Source organism: Anolis sagrei, chromosome 5 (genome assembly GCF_037176765.1).
Source record: "Anolis sagrei isolate rAnoSag1 chromosome 5, rAnoSag1.mat, whole genome shotgun sequence".
In the NCBI taxonomy this organism is placed as follows: domain Eukaryota; kingdom Metazoa; phylum Chordata; class Lepidosauria; order Squamata; family Dactyloidae; genus Anolis; species Anolis sagrei.
The window spans coordinates 168,613,303-168,634,011 of NC_090025.1; the positions used below are offsets into that span (position 1 = coordinate 168,613,303).

At 37.9% G+C, this 20,709-nt stretch overlaps 1 protein-coding gene across 1 annotated transcript in view; it reads right to left on the reverse strand.

The window, feature by feature from the left end:
• Window positions 1–702: 702 nt before the first annotated feature.
• LOC132775724 (protein HP-25 homolog 1-like) overlaps window positions 703–20,709 on the reverse strand; it is a 50,864-nt gene continuing 30,857 nt past the window's right edge. Inside the window, exons 2-3 of the mRNA XM_067468509.1 lie at window positions 3,624–3,791; window positions 703–1,190 (exon numbers count right to left, since the gene is read on the reverse strand). Of these exons, the coding sequence (XP_067324610.1) occupies window positions 703–1,190; window positions 3,624–3,791 (656 nt within the window). The remainder of the gene's footprint in view (window positions 1,191–3,623; window positions 3,792–20,709) is intronic.

Here is a 20,709-nt window from a genome sequence, read left to right on the forward strand (position 1 = left end):
TTAATTTCAATTCTCTTTTGTTAGTAAGTCTATTAATTGTCTATTTTACATTTTTGATATTGTGTGATGTTAATTGTGGTATTGAATGTTTGCCATTTTAAATGTATGTAAACTGCGTTGAGTCCCCTCAGGAGAGGGCGGTCTAGAAATAAAGTATTGTTGTTGTTGCTGTTATCCACAATTTCAGGGGCATACATATGTGTGTGTGCGATTCATGTTTGAGATGAGAATAGTGTAGTCAGAATGACATTAAGTATTAAAACATTGACAGTGACAGCTACATTATTAACACTTGCTATTCACAAAAATGTTGCTAACATAAACATTCTGGCACTTGGTAACCAATTAGCACAGGTAGTGTGATAAGAATCTATTATGCCAATTCAACCCCCTAGTGATAGACTGGAACATCTAAGTAATTATAATCTGCAATCTGTTGTTTGAATTTCTGTCTATCCTTTGAACAATCAGGCTTCTAAATCAAGCAGGCATTCTAATGTGTAGAATGGCCAGGGCAGTAGATCTACATCTTCTGATACATTGAAGGAGAAAAAGATCACAGAAACAGAAAACATATTCATGCTTTCTTCAGATCACATGAGGAATCTAAACAGGACTAAATTGAGACACAAATCAGCTGGCTAAATTTTTAAAGAAAGGTTCCATAACAATGAATCAGTATTCTAAAGGGTGCATAACCTACTACACAAATATAAGATAACCCAAGAAGTAACTTGTGTGTGTTATTCCATTGTAATCTGGTTTTACTTCTAACCACACCTTATCACCTTCCTCCAATCTAATTATTGTACTTCCAGACAGGTTTTCATAACCAGTTGGGGTAATCTGGTAGGTTGCCACCACTGCTTGACCATTTTTCACTAGGATGATATTTGAATTCCTGGTTGACTCCATATTGTAGCCAAAGAAATAGACTCCTGGGATTTGGCAGGTGAAGACTCCTGTAGCTGCGTCAAAGTGTTGTTGTTCATTGTAAATTATGTTATGAAACACAATGGGCACATTAGGAACTGGATAATTTGCCCCCAACTGTGCTGCAAAACCGGATTTCATTTGTGGTTGGCACAACCCAGGAAGACCAGGAGTACCGTTGTCTCCACGTTCACCTTTTGGTCCAGTTGGTCCATGTTTTCCAGGAAACCCTGGGATACCTGGAGATCCAGCAGCACCTAAAAAAAACAAGTAGGGGGGAAAGGACAAAATAGCTCTGAATTTCAGCACTGGGGCCCCTTCCACACAGCTATATAAAATCCCACATTATTTGCTTTGAACTGTATATTACAGAGTGGACTAAGAAAATCCAGTTCAAAGCCAATATTGTGGATTATCTGCCTTGATATTCTGGGTTATTTGGCTGTGTGGAAGGACCCTAAAGTGCATGCATACTTTCAAACTGCCCCAATTTGACAGAGATAGTTCAGATTCATTTTCTGCCTTCCCACAATTTCAGCTGCTTTTTAAAGGCCCCTTTTAACTGAATTCAAAGTGCAAAGTAGATAGTGGAAATAGGAGCAGAAGAGGAGAGGAGAGGAAAGAGTGGATCTTTGCCTTTGCCATTAGGCTCAGCCAAAAGCAAATGGTTGCTGGATTTCCTGGTTTCTGCTTCCTCATTAATAAGTGTAGCCATATTTACCACACATTGCTATTTCTTGTACAGTGTACTTTGGCTTCTAAAGATTCTGCAGCCTAAGGTAAAGGTTTTCCCCTGACATTAAGTTAATTTGTGTCAGACTCTGGGGGTTGGTACTCATTTTGATTTCTAAGCCAAAGAGCGTAGAGATATGTGGCTGGCATGACTGCATGGAGCGCTGTTACCTTCTCGCCGGAGCGGTACCTATTGATCTACTCACATTTGCATGTTTTCCAACTGCTAGGTTGGCAGAAGCTGGAGCTAACAGCGGGAGCTCACGCCGCTCCCTGGATTCGAACCTGCAACCTTTCGATCAGCAAGTACAGGTGCTCAGCGGTTTAACCCACTGCACCACCTGGGCTCTGCAGCCTATCATGGGATAAAATTACTGGTAATTCAAGAAAATTGCTGAAATAAAGGGCCACTTACATTTTTTTTTCACCAAGGCCTCATCTACATTAACCATATAATGCAATTTGAAACTAACTAAATAATACATGCTGTCAAAGCCCGCTGCAGTACAGGTTTAGGATAGTAAAGTGTGTGAAGCAAAGTTGGGGAAAAGTCTGAAAAAAAGCCTCTTAATGTGCTGCAGCAAGCCCCAAATCTAAGCCACATTGCATAACGATAAGACTGAGATTGTTCATTACTAGAAGTGTTTTCTAACCTATGGTAATGTCACCTGGGCAAAGGTCAGAAAATCATCTTTACAACATATATATAATAAAGTCTGGAAAGGCCTCTCTAATACATTATTACAGTAATTCTGAGTCCAAAATTACCTAACTGCACCATTGCTAACATGTCAAGAAAGTCAGTTATTGGTTTCACTGTGTATCACAGTATATTCTTGTACAGCAGTAAACAACTACCCAAGATGGAGGGGCAACATATGACTTCCACTGAAACATCAACTGTAAAAAGTATATATATTTAATTTTTCTTTTACTAAAATTGTTCCCTGTATCTTCAGGAAAGGACACATTTTGTCCCTGCTTAAGTGTAGAGAAGTCCAGTGTTAGAAATGGGTCCTGAGGGCCCTTCCACACAGCCCTATATCCCAGAATATCAAGGCAGAAAATCCCACAATATCTGCTTTGAGTCCACACTCGGATAATGTGGGATTTTCTACCTTGATATTCTGGGATATAGGGCTGTGTGGAAGGGACCTTAGAACCTATGATTAATAAAACTCTGGACAATAAATGTTTGGTGATACTGTAAAATACTTTATCAAAGCTTCTTACTTGCAAGTAAGGGCCCTTCCACACAGCCACATAACCTAAAATATCAAAGCAGATAATCCACTGAGTCACCTGAGTTACCTGAGTCCACACTGCCATATAATCCAGTTCAATGTGAATTTTATACAACTGTGTGGAAGGAGCCTAAGGATGTTCTCACCATCAAAAGGCATACACACAATACAGTGAAGTTAACATTTAAATCCCCCCTTTCTCCATGATGTCTCCCCCTTGGATCATGTCAGAAGCATCGACAAAAGAGCCTTTGACCAATCTCAGTTCTCGTAACACAGGGCCAACCCACTGTCATATATGGAGTGTGTTCCATCCAGTATCCTTTGGCACAGCTCCACATTTCTCTTTTCCCCTATAATTTGATTTTAATTATCTCAACTTTAAGTGACCGAGTCCTCAACTTTAAGTGACTGATCTCATTATTCCTTAAATCTTCAACTCTTCCAGCATTAACGGCCACTTTTATTCAAATCTAATTTCTTCCTTCGCCTCACCAGTCTTTAGCATCAATTATTGTCAATTATTCCCCTTTTCTGTAGGATGTCTGTGTAGCATCTACCATTCCCATATCTTATCTCACCTAGTCCCTTGCCGTAGGCAACAGACAGACAGGTATTTTGTGAAAGAGGAAGTATCGGTCATTAAAAAGAGGACAAAAACATTATAATCCTTCTTGAAAACATACTTCATATTAAATTGGTCCAGAAATATACCTTGTTCTCCAGGGTCCCCCTTCTCTCCCTTTTCTCCATTGAATCCATTCTGACCAGGGTTTCCATTGAGTCCAGGAGGACCTTGGGGTCCTGGTACACAATAAGGGATATTGTGGTTAACTTGAACCTCTGCAGTTGCCACTAAAAAGATGGTTAAACCCCAGATACCTACAGCAACAGGAAAGAAATTACTTCAGTATTTTGTAAGTCAATATGAACAAGACTAAAAGCTGCAGCCACCCATCACTTCTGCCTAATGTACACTTGGTGAAAAGAAGATGAATGGGCAAAATAGTATGTGCAGAAATGAAACTTCTGGTAGGAGTGACTTCTGATGTCCAGTTTCCATGTGTCATTCATCAGAATGTTGCGGACGCACTAACAGTGCATTGACATAATAGAATTGATACAGTTTGATGCTGTTTTGACAGCTATGGCTCAATGCTATAGAATTCTGAAATTTTTAGTTTCATCAGCCATCAGGAGTTTTTTTGGCATTAGAAGGCTAACAGTCTTATAAAAACACAACTCAAATGATTCCATCATATTGAACCATGGCAGTTAATCAAAATACATTAATTCTACTGTTTAAAACCCCCCTAAGTGATGAACAAAATTACATCTTCCACAGAGGACCATTCCTAGAATACAACTGGAAGGAAATTCATAATAGATATAAAAAAGTACTTTTTCACAGAGCACACAGTGAAACTGTGAATTTTGCCGTCACATAGAATAATGGTAACATAGAATAATGGTAACGTCCTTGGACAGGTTTAACTGTGATTCCCATTATTCATGTGTGTTGTATTTAAGCTATTTATTTTATTTTTATGTAAGTATTTGCTATATATATATATATATATATATATATATATATATAATCTTAAATGCAAATACTTACATAAAAATAAAATAAATAGCTCACAGTGTCAAAACGTCTCTAACAATGCAATACAATCAAGCATTAAAAGGCAAGAGAATTAGGCCAATTTGGAAAAGGAAAAGAAACAAACCTTTCCAAAAGTGTTCATGACACTGATATGGTAGCAGCAGCATGGCTATTTGGAAATGAGCTGCGTCTTGCAAGTCTGTTTTCTTCTCCTAAGTGCTGGTTCTTTTGAAGAGTCAAAATAAATCCATATACCTGTTAAATTTCCAAACATACATATACCCTTTTGCCCATTCTCTTTTATTGGTGGTTATATTTATTGCACAAGGAAACAAATTCCCAGCATTTCTTGACTTACTTATTAATTCCTTATCTGCTTTCCCAATTACCTCTCAAACAAAAACAAAACAAAAAAGAATGTATTTATACCCATTTGGATAGATTATCACGCGTGTATAACTCAGTCTCATGTTTAAGTCAAAAGGCAGGTTATGGGACCTGAATTATGGACTTTGACCTGTGGATAAGTTGTGAGCCATTCCACATAGGGGAGAAAGCACTAATGCCACCTCAGGGAGCCGGTAACTCTGTCCTCTGCTGCCATTCCCACACCAGAGTACTTTGAAGCAAAGTGCTGGAGTACCTTTAAGTGAGCTAAAATGTAGGACTCAGTTAGATTTTAGTTGATGACTTCCATTCTAATGTTGCTATGTAATTTGATTTCTGTTTTAGTTTTCTTTAATATCACATATCATTCTAATAATGTAGAAGCTGTATCTTCTACATTATGCCTTCAGCTCTCATAAACGTGGAAGTAATTCATTCTTTACTGATGATATTTTTAAAAGTACATATAATGTTCACCTTCATAGAATCATAGAGTTGGAAGAGACCTCATGGACCATTCAAATTGCTATGCACATGTGAACCAGTACTAGGAAACAATTTAAACTTAAGATTTATCCACATTCAAGATGCACATTCAAATTTATTATCAAATTGGGATTGGTTAGTCTAATACTAACCAAGATGTTTTTAACAAGAGTTTTATTAATTGACTGGAATTCAGTATTGGACTTATCTTCCTAAATAGACATAGGACTTTATCACATGACATTGATGTGTGCTTCCTGTGGCCACCAGGATTCTCCAATTTTAACTGTTAAAGCAGGGGTGTCAAACTCATCTTCACCAACAGCTACATCAGTTATAGTTGCCTTCAAAGAACTGTTTGTAATTGTAAGGCTGTATACATTTAAATATGTTAACCTCATGTTGAAATCTTTGCAAGCCACATAAAATGGCATAGCAGGCCAGGCTTAGCCCCAAGGGCCTTGCATTGGGCATGTGTGTATTAATAGGTAAAACCTATCAGTAACTCCCAACCCTTCAGTTTTTCCATCACCAGTCTTTGTGAATGGATCCTTTCCAGTTCTGTGCCAGTAAGCAGTAACAGCAAAGTGATGTCACAGGTGGGATTCCCCTCTTCTCCTGCTTCTTCTTTGCTATTCCTAACCTGGTTGTTTTCCATGTATTTATATTTTCCTTTTTGTTTTTTAATGTTGGAAATGATGGTAATAAAAATAATGATATAGATGTTCAGAAACGAGGGTACGTGGAAATATGACCGTGAACCAGAATTGGTGAAGAAATAAAGAAAAGCATAATATTGAGGGTGTTCAACATGGTATGTTTCATCTATCAACAATACATTTTCACAAATTGTGATTTAGAATCTTGGCCAATTTTTTAAAACTCTTTCCCAACTCCTTCACATATAATGCAAATCTTGTTTTCTGCTGTTCAAAAACCGAAGTACACCCTAATATTAAGGCATAACTAAGCTGTGTTTTGTGATCTGAAGATATGCTGAGACAGACCATTGATCCATTTTGCCCATTGCTGTTGACACTGACATACTGAAGCATTCAGGAGTTTCAGATAAGATTATTTTTTCTCCCATGTTATATGCAAAAATATGTGTTGAACCACTGACTCATACCCCCCACAAAAGCAATCTTGGATTATTTATTTATAGACATTCCATGTGTTCAACAGAGCTTAGTGAAAATAATTCAATTCTTACCATCAGTTTACATTCTTGAAAAAATGATTAAGTTTTCCAAGGACACACAAACACATTTTAATTCTGTTTAGTGAGGGACTAACAATATGATGTAAGTCATTATGTGAAGATTTAATTCCAAACCCTAAGTCTGGGGAAATCTCACTGACAAACTTCACTAGGACATAGTAAAAGCTTTGGTAGCTATTGAAAATACTTTCAAAGATTGCCCATAAATGAACTAATAATTCATTTAGATATGATCAACTGTATGAAAAGATATGGGATTTTGCAATGAAAGAACAGAGCGGCTGACCATGTCTGATATATATCACAGAGGTATATATTAAATACATAATTTAATATATATGAATTTTTCAGTACATCACTTCTCAAGTCAACACTCATCCTTTCAAATGAATGCCAGGTCTCTTTCAGGATGTCATTTGCCTGTTGATAATAGGAAGACAGATTTCAATTTATGATAATGTTCTATTTGGGTATAACATTTTCCACTATTCCAAGGATTGCTGTTTTTATTTTATTAGGTTCATCTATATATATTTTTTCTTCAAAAAGCACATAGTTAAAGTGTATGTGTGTGTAATGTGCTTCAATGTATACTTGAACAAAACTTTCTTCTTATCTATAAGTAAGCTCTCAAAATCAACCATTAAAAGCCTTCAAACAGAGAAATTAAATAAATATAAGATTTTATTTTATAAGTTGTGGATAAAACACCTGCCCATTGGCAGTAGGTCTAATCAACATGATAATTGCTTTGGAAAGAAAGCCATGAACAAAAAGACACACCTGGCTAAAAGAATATTACCAATATTCCTACCAGCATCTTAGCTCTGTGGAGGTGTAAGTCCTTTAATTCTCTTTTCTCCCAACGATTTGTTGTATACTTTGTAGCCCAGATATGACTAAACAACTTTGTCAGATAAATGCACATATTCCTTTGCCTACTTTATGTAAATTGATCACCATAATTATTTTTTCTAGAACGGACTTTCTCATTCTTTCCTAATATTGACATATATGTATAAATATATGAGAGGAAGTCATACGGAGGAGGGAGGGAGCTAGCTTGTTTTCTGCTGCCCTGGAGACTAGAACGTGGAACAATGGCTTCAAACTTAAAAGAAAGGAGATTCCCTCTGAACATTAGGAAGAACTTTCTGACTGTGAGAGCTGTTCAGCAATTGAACTCTCTGCCCTGGAGTGTGGTGGAGGCTCCTTCTTTGGAGGCTTTTAAAAAGAGGCTGGATGGCCATCTGTCGGGGGTGTGATTTTCCTGCTTCTTGGCAGGGGGTTGGACTAGATGGCCCACAAGGTCTCTTCCAACTCTATGATTCCATGACTCATAGGACCTCATAACATGCGCCACCGGAATCGCTGAGTGTCACCGCTGATTGTGGCAATCTTGGCAGCACCCAGGGGGCATGGGGATGTGATGCCTTACCATCCTGGCTACACCCCTACCTCATCACACAAGGGGAAGTCTCTGTACGCTGAGTCAACACATCTTTCCTTATGGAAAGATGGTAAGGCTTCCATCGTGTGCCACCAACAATTTTTGTCAGTGACGGCAGGGGTTTTTGCACTTTCACCATTAAGCTTGCATGGAAGTACTTTTTACTGTGTGTGATGGAAGCCAGTGGGCTCTTTGACAAAAATTGCAAAAATACTATTGCTGCCACCACTGCATTTTAGCCCATGTGAAGAGGTCCTTAGAGTGCTGCCCTAGAATACATAAGCTTTGAATCCCTTTTTTCCAAGAGGAACAAGAAAACATGCCTCCAGTTTCCTGTAAGTTAAACTTTAGTTATTGTTATAGGATACACATCTGACTTCAGCTGATTTTTCAGGCTAAATTTCTTAATATATTTATGGGCTTTATAAACAGTCCACATGTGCCCATGCATTGTTGGGATTTACCTACAGTCATCCATACAGATGTTGCACAATATTACATGAAGGATGTGATGTGCTTATGTGTTGCCAATTTATCCTATGACTTGAATCCACTTCCCAATTGTTTTTAAATGTGTCCGCCTTTGGTATCTTAGATTTTCTAGGTTCTTAGTTGCATACATACAGAGTACAATTGGGGCACGAGATGCAGCTTTCTTATTTAATTATTTACTATTATGCCATTGGAGCTTTCTTAATTACATTGATTGCTGACAATTATATGAATTGACCGGCTGTCCTGGGCCTCAGTTATCTGGGTCCTGTTCTAACCTAATTGACACGTTAAAAGCTAGAGAGACAATCACTTTGAGCAGTGGAGTCCATACTTTTAAGCCCATTTCCACTCCCTCTTCATTTAAATGCTTGCCTCACGCTGCATTGTAGCAATGTTCTCTGTATTTGCCTCTAGATGTCAGTCTAGGATATGCAAAAGTAGCTCTTGACAGTTTTTTTCCCAGCAAAAAGGAAGTACTATGCATAAATGGAATAGATCTGGTTCACATTTTTGTGAACTTCAACACCATTAGAAGGTGCAGATGTCCTGTAATTCTAGGTTCAAACCCAAAAATGTGTCCTTCCTATATGTGCATTCTTTCATTAATAGATGAAGATGCATTGAAATAAATGTTTAACAAAATACTACAATTTAAAGTGCAAAGTTTTTAAAGTGGTTCTGACATCCAGCTTTAATGAATTTATGGAAGTCAAGCAAAATAAGGGCATTTTCACTCAAAGTAAGGTTTCTGTCCCCCTCCTCATGTAATTTTCCATTAGTTTCTAAATTTTTATCATTGTAAAAACAAGAGATCAATTAAATGCTTATCCCTAGAACACTTATATTTGTTGTCTTATTTATTATTATTTATTTATTTCATGCATTTCTTCCCCACGCTTCTCCCCCCAAAGGGGGGCTCAGGGCGGCCTCACACAAGCATCATATGATGCTATCAGCATATAACCAATTAAATTACATTTAAAACATTAACAATAATTAGAAACACATTATACAATTCAGTAAACAATAAATTAAGCATGCTAATTAAAATCAAATCCAAGTCAGGATAAAACCAGTGTCGCAGATATCCTAAGTTTTCTTTCCAATTGCTGCTGTCCACTAATCGCTGCTGTCCACTGGTCCCAAAGCCAAGTCTTTGTCTTCTAAAGGACAGGAGGGAGGTGGCCAACCCAATGTCCTTAGGGAGAGAGTTCCACAGATGGGGGGCCACTGCCAAGAAGGCCCTGTCTCTCATCCCCACCAACCACGTTTGCGAAAGTGATGGGATCGAGAGCAGGGTCTCTCCTGTCAATCTTAAGCTTTGTGATGGTTTGTAGCATGAGATACATTCGGACAGGTAATCTGGGATATAATTGTTTAGGGCTTTAAAGGTTAAAACCAACACTTTGAATTTTGCTCGGAAACTGATTGGCAGCCAGTGGAGCTGGAGTAACAGAGGAGTTGTACGTTCCCTGCACGCTGCTCCAGTAAGTAATCTGGCTGCCAACCGTTGGACTAATTGAAGCTTCCGAGAGGTATTCAAAGGCAGCCCCACATAGAGAGCATTGCAGTAGTCTATTCAGGATGTAACAAGAGTGTGGACCACTGTGGCCAAGTCAGACTTCCCAAGGAACAGGCGCAGCTGGCACACAAGTTTTAATTATTTATTATTATTATTATTATTATTATTATTAACTTTATTTGTACCCCGCTAACATCTCCCGAAGGACTCGATGCGGCTTACAAAGGCCAATTGCGCAAAAGCTCTCCCGGCCACCGCCAAGACTCAGCGATGAGTCCAGGATCACTCCCAAACTGCGAACCTGCATCTTCAGGGGGAGTGTAACCCCATCGATCACAGGCTGTAACCCTATCCCCTGTTCAGCCTTTTGACTGACCAGGAGTGCCTCTTTCTTGTCTGGATTTAGTTTCAATCTGTTCGCCCTCATCCAGGCCGACAACAGCCAAGCACCGGTTTAGGACCTGCACAGTCTCCTTAGTGACAGGTGAGAAGGAGTGATAGAGCTGAACATCATCTGCGTATAGATGACATCTAACCCCAAAACTCTGGATGATCTCTCCCAGAGGCTTCATGTAAATGTTAAACAACATGGGGGACAGTCTAGATCCTTGCGGGACCTCAGAAGTCAATGCATTCCCCTGATAACTTTGTTGTCATTAATTGCCATGAAATCAATTTGGACATAAGCAGCTCCATGAATGAGAGAGCTTCAAGTCATCAAGTCACACTATTATCAACCGCCCCTCACAGATTTTGCAAACTTGAAATCATGGCTTGCTAGACTCATTACCTATTATATGGCTTTCCTCTTTTCTTACTGCTTTCTATTTTGGTGTGTGTGCACCCAAGAGTGAATCCTTGAATTTCAAACAGTTTTCTTAAGCAAGGACTACTTGGAGGTGGTTTTGTCAACTTCTTCCTCTAAAATATAGCCTATAGCACGCAGTATTCATTGACAACCTTTCATCCAAGTACTAAATTGCCCCTTCTACAGCTCTAAAAAGAGATGTGGACCAAAAGGATTCTGAATGCTAGCACTGGGGAAAAGCTTTCTCCCTTCTTCTCACACACATATACAGAAAAAGAGAAATAGGGGGTGAGAAATTTGGCTGCCATCAGTCAAAATGTAGCTGCTTAGGCATGACTCAAATTTCAATTCACCTCACACTCACATATCATTGCCTGAGATGCAGAAGTATATGCACCACCAATGCAAGAAAATCAAACCTGTCCAGAAAACATTGCAAACTTGGTCATTTCTCAGAATCATCCTTAAAAGTGATTTCCCCTCTTGAAATTCTCTGCACCTCTTAACAAAGCAAAAAGCAAAAAAAAAAAAAAAACTACTGTCACGCACACACAATGAATTATATTTGAATGGTGTCTGCTCCTTATATGTTCACATATTCCCTTCTGCCCACATTAGCTGCACCTCTTTCTCCCATTATCCAACCCTTGCCAGGATCAACATAAATAGTAGCCTGTAATATGTGCAGAATTAGCTTTGTTGAACAATGTTGTGCATCTTTGGTAAGTCAGTTAATTGCACTTTTAACTTAAGAGTGATGGGTTCTGAAATGTAGCAGATTCAACATGATACTAGGTTCACAAATATGTAAGAACTGGATAAAATAGTAGATATTTCTCCAGGCACAGAACATCATAACTTAAGTCTCTGGGCCCTGTTTTCATTGCACAGTTAAAGTCGTTTAAAGCCACGTTGATTGCCATATCTAAAAAATCCTCAAATTTGCAATTTGTTTAAGCATTAGAGTCCTTTGGCAGAGAAGTCTAAATACCACATTAAAGTACAAATCTCAGGATTTTATAGGCTGGAGTTGTGGCACTTAAAAATAATGTAAGTGTGGAAGAGATTTAGATGTCCTAAAATTCAACTCCATAAGTAAATTGAGGAGAAAAAAAATGAGAGTTTGGAATTCAGCTGGTTCCTGAAGTCCATCTGGGTGTGCTTTCCTCACATTCCCTGTGGGGGAAAGAAATCTATCTCCTAGCTCAAACAGTAGATGGCAAAATGCTCCATGATTTTGACTGTGAGCCCACTGAGGTCTGGAACAGGACTTACAATGCTAGTGGGGCAATGGATCCATTCAATTTTAAACTAGCTTTTTGTAAGCTCTCCAAGGTGCTGACACTTTTTAGAAAGAAGATTTAGTAACTTGCAGACCTCCATTAAAGCTTGTATTAAATTAGATTTGCCATGCTACAGACATGAGATCTACAAGCCCACACTGTTTGGTGTTATAGGTACAACCCTGAGTTATGCAACCTCAAAGAGCTGATAGAAGAAAGTTAACCAGCCCATAGCATCAAACTAGTTCACTATTCCCACCTATCTTTTCTCCTTCCCTTTTCCTGCTTGTATTCCCTAGCTACAGTCTTCAGTGCCTACCATGAATGTTGTTATATTTAGGGCAAGCATGCTTACTCTCTAGGCTGTGAGCAGACAACTTTTAAATAATTATTTCTTTGTAGAACTTCCAAATAACTTTTTAAAAGATGTGTTGTTGTTTATTTGTTCAGTAGCTTCTTATTCTTCATGACCTCATGGACCAGCCCACGCCAGAACTCCTTGTTGGCTGTCACCACCCCCAGCTCCTTCAGAGTCAAGCCAGTCACTTCAAGAATACCATCCATCCATCTTGCTCTTGGTCGGCCCCTCTTTCTTTTTTCCTTCCATTTCCCCAGCATCATTGCCTTCTCTAAGCTTTCCTGCCTTTAAAAGACGTAGCTTTCAAATAAATACATTCTCTTCTTTAAAATAGATATGAAATCTCAGGACATGGAAGGAAACAACTGTGAAATTCTATTCTATTAGAAATGTTCACATTTTTCCATAGAAATGAGACTGTTTTTCTTCATCCAGAATAATGTATCTTAGTCATAAGCCTGAATCCAAAGAACTATTTTCGTTATGCCCAGTGGCTTTGACATAAAATATGAAAAAAGCTAGAAAAGGCTACATAATTGAAACACTGGAGCAGTCAGAATTCCTGAATATGGTTGCTTTATCCAAAAGAGCATTTAATTTCAAGACAAATATCATAATAGGATTTGAAAGGCATAGTTTTTGCTGCAGTTTTCTGCCACTGCATATCTGTCTAGGTGCCATAGTTGTATTGCCTCATAATTTAGCATGTCACTTATGAAATGGATGGAAAGGCTACCTTGATGGTGGTTTTGTGTGTGTGCTTACAATCAACGCCTATGCTTAGTTTCTAATTACCCCCCCCCATCCCCTGATGGAAACAGGTAAGTGATGGAGTGACAGGTGCAGGTGGGTTGTCGTGGATAGATATCACCTGTATTCCTTTTTAAAAAAACCCCCACTCAGAATAGCTTTGTGATGCCAGCAGCACTGAGAAGAAGCCAGAAATGATTAATCACAAACAGCCAAATGACATCCTGTTGTTTGCAAGGAAATGACTGTTCTGTGTTAAACAATTGGCCATCTCCCTAGTGTAGCTACTGCACCCATCACTGATGCTGAATCACTGTATCCAGAGGCAATGATAACACATTTCCAGACAAGCTCTCATGTTTCATGTTAAATAAATAAAACCTGTGATGTGGCCCAGTAGGGATGTTAGGTTTTATTATCTCACATTGTATTACAAAGTAGTGATACTCTACAAATGACTACTATATGTTCATGTCCTTTTGTATGATTGTGCTGATACCAGACAGTTAACAGAAGAAATTTTGCTTTTATACCATTGGTTGGTATATATTATACCATTCTTGGAATAATAAGAATAACAACAACAACAATTTTATTTTTATACCCCATCTCCATCTCCTCAAAGGGACTTGGAGTGGCTTATACATGGGACAAAATGTCCACAAAACATCGAAGCAAAACAATCCATTAAAACAAAAAAACCACGATTAAAATAAAACATAGCGAAGGATCAAAATCAGATAAAAACACAATTAAGTTAAACTTAAGGGTATAAAACAACAGCATTAAGACTTGCTCAAATAATGATCAGGCTATAAAAAGGACTGGGCATGGTATAGTGCAATACAGCACAGCATAGGGCCTGGGGTTTGGAAGAAGAAGAATAATAGTCCAGAAATTAAAAAGAGAAATACGTGGATCTAAGAGAAAAATAAGCCAGAACTACCCATGGGGACCAGGATGGCTGATCTTAGATTTTTCCCTTGGACATATCTTGAGAAGTAATGACTCACTATAATAGGCAATAATGCATGTTAAGATAAAAAAACAGAAGGAAAAGAGGAATACAGAATGGACTCAACCAAGGAAACCACAGCGTGATATCTACATGACCTGAGAAGGACTGTTGATAACATGGGTTCCATAGACCAAAGTTAACTACACAATAATTAACTTCAATGATTTGTAGAAACTACTCATCAGTGGTGTCATTGGGAAAAGGTATAGCTGTATGAAGGCCACAGAAGACTCAACTTCAGACCTGGGAAGACTAGATTCAACAGCAGTCCTGAGTTTATCACGCCGGCACTGATTGCAATAAATGTGGTCTTGCTCATAGAAAAGAGGTTGACATTTTAAACCCAAACCTATTAAAAACAAGGACAGCGGAGCGGTATCTATAGCTCCTCTTATCTCTTCATTCAATTAACAAGAAACTTCAGCTTCTGCGGGAAGCTATTTCTGGGTCCCATCCTTCCAAATGCAGAAATATCAACCCCACCGGATCTCTGTTAGCTTGAACCTATTAATAATGGAAGAGAAATGTTCAACTAAAGCTTGGGCTCATTGGCAGTTTAAACCAAGCATGAATAATTGAGCATATTTCCTTTACAGGAACAAAAGCAGCTGGCATTGGGATTGTTAATCCTATTCACCCCCCAGTGCTTCTCTCTGAAGATGCTCCTTTTAGCCTTACCTTGTAATGCAGTTATTATATTCAAGTAAGGGAAGTGTAAATTGAGCACATGCCATGCTAGTACACTTCATTTTAGTCAACTAGTTAGAAAATTAAGGTGTAGTGAGTTCCAGTAGTGGAAGACTGACATATATGTAATAGCTTGCCTTAAAACCCATGTTTCATAGCCAAATTTTATTCTGTTCAGATGATTCTGTAAAGAGGCCATAAGTCTAAAAGTAAATGGAAATGCAACCAGGGTGATTGTACTACTCCTGGTGCTGATAAGCTCCCTCTCTGAGAGCATGAATATTTGCTCTACTTCAGTCTCAAAGGAAAAGGAGGAGAACTCTTGAGAATTATTGTGAAACTTCTAGAAGTCAACCACATAAGGGTATATAACTCCATTTTGGAGATATTTCTTTTGTCCTCCTCTTCAGAAAGGGAATATCTATTCCAGGCATGGGCAAACTTTGGCTCTCCAGATGTTTTGGACTTCAAGTTCCACAATTCCTAACAGCCATTTGTTTGTTAAGAATTGTAGAAGTCCAATACACCTGGAGGGCCAAAGTTTATCCATGCCTGTGCTAGCCCCTTGTCCAGAATCTGAAGGCCCATCTGGAACAAACAACATAATCATAGAATCAGAGAGCTGGAGGAATCCACAATGGCCATCCAGTCCAATCCCCTGCTATGCAGGAACACCCAATCAACCATTACAGACTCAGCCATCACCTACACTGCCATAAAATGCTGTTTCAGAAGGCAGTTTAACTGCATTGAACTGGATTATATGAGTCATATGATCCACTTCAGAGTAATTAAATTGTATTACATATATGGTAGTGTAGATGAGGCCTCACAGACCATATGTACTTGAAACTTAGTCAGAGTTTCAGTTGAAAGGATGTGAGTACACTTTCTTTGCTTACCATATATTTTCTGTTTCTGAATCCTTCCCCATCAATCACCAAAAAAGATAATGCTTTGAACTATCAGTATTCTGCAGGGTCATTTGTTTTTATGGTTGTGTTCTTCCAAGTCATTGCTGATTTATGGCAGCTCTAAGGCAAATCTATCATGAAGTTTTCTTGGCAAGATTTGTTCAGAGGAAGTTTGCCATTGGCTTCCTCTTAGCTGAAAAAGGCTTACCTGAGGTCATTCAGTGGGCTTCCATAGCTGAGCAAGGATTTGGACTCTGGCCTCCCAGAATCCTAGTCCAACACTCAAATCACTACACCATATTTACTATCTTACTCAAGGTATCCTTGAAGGCAAATTGAGTAGGACCCCAATGGATTTGGCCCTACAGAACAATACAAAAAAGGAGGGAGGGAGGCATTGTACAGGCAGCGGGGAGGCTGCATGTTTAGATGGTTAACCCCTTATTTAACTCAACCATAGACAGATCTGCTAAAGACGGAAGTCACTTTCATCCAAAGGCCTCCTAGTCAACCATGCAGGGAACATAGGATGGCTCTGTGAAGGTTCGATGTCAAGCACTTCAGACTTCCTTCTCTATAACTAAAAGGAAATGTTTCCCTTGATATCTCTTAAATGGTATGTGGAGGTTAATCTAATATTCAGTATCCCTGTTTTCCAGATGAGCTGCATCTCATTTTGTCGATAAAAATATTAAAACATATAGCCAGGATTGGAAATGGATTACCCACAATATGTTGTTGCAGTGCTTTCCATCATCCCTTAGCATTAGCTGAGATGGATTGGGGCATTAGGAGTTGGATAGCAACAGCTTTAGGCAGGCAGATACACTCCTGATATACCTGATTTGGGGCTGGACTTGTGAATGTCCAATAACATTTGGAAATAATTCCCATTATTGGTGATAACAGGTCCAGAAAATAGAGTGGTCTGACTCGTTGGCTCCTTTGTTTGCAGCATATGCCTTGTCTAATATGAACTGTGCAATTGTAGAACCACCATTGACAAGACAGTAATTCAATCAGTAGGTTGTAAGAGATATTACAGAAAATGCATCAGGCAGGTCAGAAGTTCAACAGAACAAATTACAGCTTCGGGAACGGAAAGCCTTCTGTGTACATCTGAAATGCTTCATTAATAACTTTTGTTAAGCAAAGAAAAAAGAGAATATCAAATATCTATTTCTGTACAGATCTGTGGTATCAGCCTGAGTATGACAATACAAAGCAAAAAATGACTCACGGCCTGATTCTATCTGTGCTTGCTCAGAAATGATACCTCTCAGTTCTGTGAGACTTATCTCCAGGTCAAGTGCATGAAGAATTTTGTGGGAAAATAATATTGGGTCTGGATTTTTTTAAAAACTAAAAAGTAAAGAATAGTCATATCCTTTGAAACTGATGGGACTGAGTAAGAATATTTTACATCACCTTGACTAATTCAATCTATTACATCTGGCAGCAAGTCTTCACTGGATCTCTAGAATTGTGGCCATCATCTCAGCATGTTGCTGTGAAATCCTCAAATTAGCTATAAATGGGATTTAAAGGTACCTCCCTTTTTGTTTATTCTGAATATCCTACTAGTCCATTTCTGAATATCCTACTAGTCCATGCATCTAACTATCTGTATTCTTCTTTCTTCTGAATGTGGTTCAAGAGTAAAGATCATCTGGGTGGTTCTCCACTGTTCAGCATTAGCTGGAGAAATATTTTGGACTACAACTCCCCAAATTTCCCAGCCAACATGAGGGACCTTAAATTGGGCTGAGGAGACACTTTGCCTTGCTCTGGAAGTTGGTTGTAAAAAATTGATAAGGCATAGTCCAGTCTACAATCCTCATTAGTCTAAAGAAGACATTGAGAAAGAAATGTAGAAAATGCCGGATTTGTTAGAGCCATTCAAAAACAGCGTTCTCTGCCTTCTGATCCAGTCCCTGCCTTCAGCCTTTCCTCTACTCTAGAAAAAGTGTATTTTGAAAGTTAACATTAAAGATTGAGAAGCAGAGTTGTTTGTTTTCATCTTTTCACCATGGTCTATCTTATCAAGCACCTCATATGGGAGGGGATGTGAAATCAATAAATAAACATATTTATATACCTCTATTCTGTCCCAGTCAAATTTACTTTTCGACAGCAAGTTTTCCTTGGTTCCCAGTCAGTATAACTGCTCTTGACTGTGCTATATGGGATATTCTTGGAGTTTCTGCATTTCTAAACTCTGCTCCAACTGTTCTGCTTCTAATCTCAAAATCTTTGAATGTTGTACCTTCCTTGCTGGGGAATTATTCCAGCACTTTTGAAAAGGTGTAGAACAATATCCTGTATCTTGTTCTGCTGTACAATATCCTATCTGAGAAGCACTGACCGGAACTGTAAACAATATTCTAAGTGTAATAGGACTATAACATTTCATAAGAGCAATGTGATACTGGTAGTTTTATTTTCAGTTTCTTTCTATGATCCCCAAGGCCACATGTATCTTGTTTATATCGCAGAATGTCTAGTTCATTCCAGTGTCTCAAAGCCACATAGAACAAAAGGAAGCTGCCTTTTTCAACCAAGCAAATATCAAAGTGTTTGAAGTCCCCATTTTCTGAAAAGCACATTTCTTCACTATCTCTTTTTTTAAAAAATACAGTGGAAATTCAGACCATACCCTGTAGCCATAAAAATTAATGGCAATAAATTAATATTGAAAGAAGCATCCATCTCAATATAGCAGCATATTATATGATATGTATGCTAAAATAAACATTATTTGCTAGAATAAACAATATTTTTAACTAATGAAGATTCTAAAACAATCACATTTTATGTGTAGATAGCTAAACAGGAAAGTGAATTACACTCTCATTGTTAAGTGATAACCTTTAACAGGATTATCTCTACTCGGTTTTCTTATTATCAGATATTTACTTAACAAAATAAGAAAGATGCAGCAGCAGTTTCACACATTCAAGTAATTAAATAACACATCATGTTAGAATATAAAAGCCAAAATCATTGCTTACGTTCACTCCACCATATTGAACATTCTATGGTTTTAAAAACTGTATAACTTTTAAAAAAATTTCACCTCATTTGTAGTGGCCATTTTTCTTGGGCCAATATAACAATGAATTATAATTTCACGGAATACAAAGGTCTGACTTTGCACTTCCATGGTGAAAGTTATCCAAGCTTGCTGAAGACATGATTGAAGTAAGATGAACTTGGCAAACGTAATCTGAATTAACTTTATGAACATATTTGTTATTTTTTTTGGTAAAAATGAATAAAACATAAAAGTCTTGTAGCCAAGGGATACAGGATCCAGCACCTTGGACAGTAACTTATTCCAGTTGTCAATTATGTTTTTATATGTGTATGTGTACCTTCAAATCACACATTGACTTAAAGTGACCTCATTCATTTTAGGAGGCAGGGGGTTAGACAAGGAAAACTAATAGGTAGCTTCATCAGTTCCTTCCTCTGAAATATATCCTACAGCACCTGCTATTCATTTCTGGTCTCCCAGTAGGATAAGCCTAAAAAGAACTAGTTAAAAGAACTAACAAAGGCTTGTCATACTTAGCTTCCAGGTTCACGTGGGATCTGGTGCATTTAAAGGATTTAGGTAATGTTTTGTTACTATCATATGTAACAATAATTCCATCTAAGTTTCATAACAGAGAAAGAATAAGAAATAGAATAATTATTTAATAAATTGCTTTTCTAGGATCAATAGTTTGACTAACACTCTGTTTTTAGTCCTGATTTTCAAGCAGAATGAAAGTCAAAACAATAATAAAACACAGCAACATAAACCTGAAGTGCACAACCTTTCAAATATTGATTAACAAAAAAGAGATACAAGGGATGCTGTGAGAATTTTAAGATTATTAAAGATTATTACAGTTCAAAAATATTCCCATCCTTCTTAATTGAAATCTGGCATAGTCCTCCAGAAATGTTCCTTTTAATGTGAAATAATGGTTGCCATTTATCAACCAAGGTAGGGCAAGGCCTGGCATTTGTTGGAGGAGTCAAAAGGAATACATGCAATAATTTAGTATTCAAGAAATCCAATAAGTAATCCATAGAATCTTCAATTAGGACTAGGAATAATTTATATCTGAAATCCTGGAGAGCTGCAGCTGATTAACACAGAGAATACTGAATTAGATGGATGAATGATCTAATGTGATTAAGGCAGCTTTCTATGTTTCCATTCTCCAGTTAGATGCTTCTGAGTTGAAGACATTTGTAATTAGTGTTTTGGAGTGGTAGTGGTTTAATACAAATGAACACGAAACATGCTGCTAGCCATATCCATGACTGGCACTTAAACACTTTGAAAGGACAGGATTGCTTATATGGGTAAGATATCAGCTTGTGAGCTTTACTTTTTTATGTGTCATTCCAAGTAATTTTTTTAAAAAGAGAACTTTGTCAAAAGCTATCATTCTTTTTAACAAAAATAGTGTTGAATTACATAGTAGTAACATATTAGGATAACCTGAAGACTATGCTGAACATAGAAATAACTTGGCAACTTTGCCAGTAAACATTCTACTTTGCTAATTACTCTGCTAATTACCCACATTTATATTTATAGAACATAATATTCTATATCTGCTGGCTGACTGTACAACAGAATGAACGTGGTTTCCATTGGGAGATTCTAGTTTCCAATAATTTAAAGATCTCATTCTTTCTACCCATAGAATATATTAATCTGAAATTAGTTTGGATCTCCTGCAAATAGAAAGCTTTGGATGGTCAGTCATATATCCCCTGGTTGTATCTCTTTGACCCAGCCTACTCTACTCCAG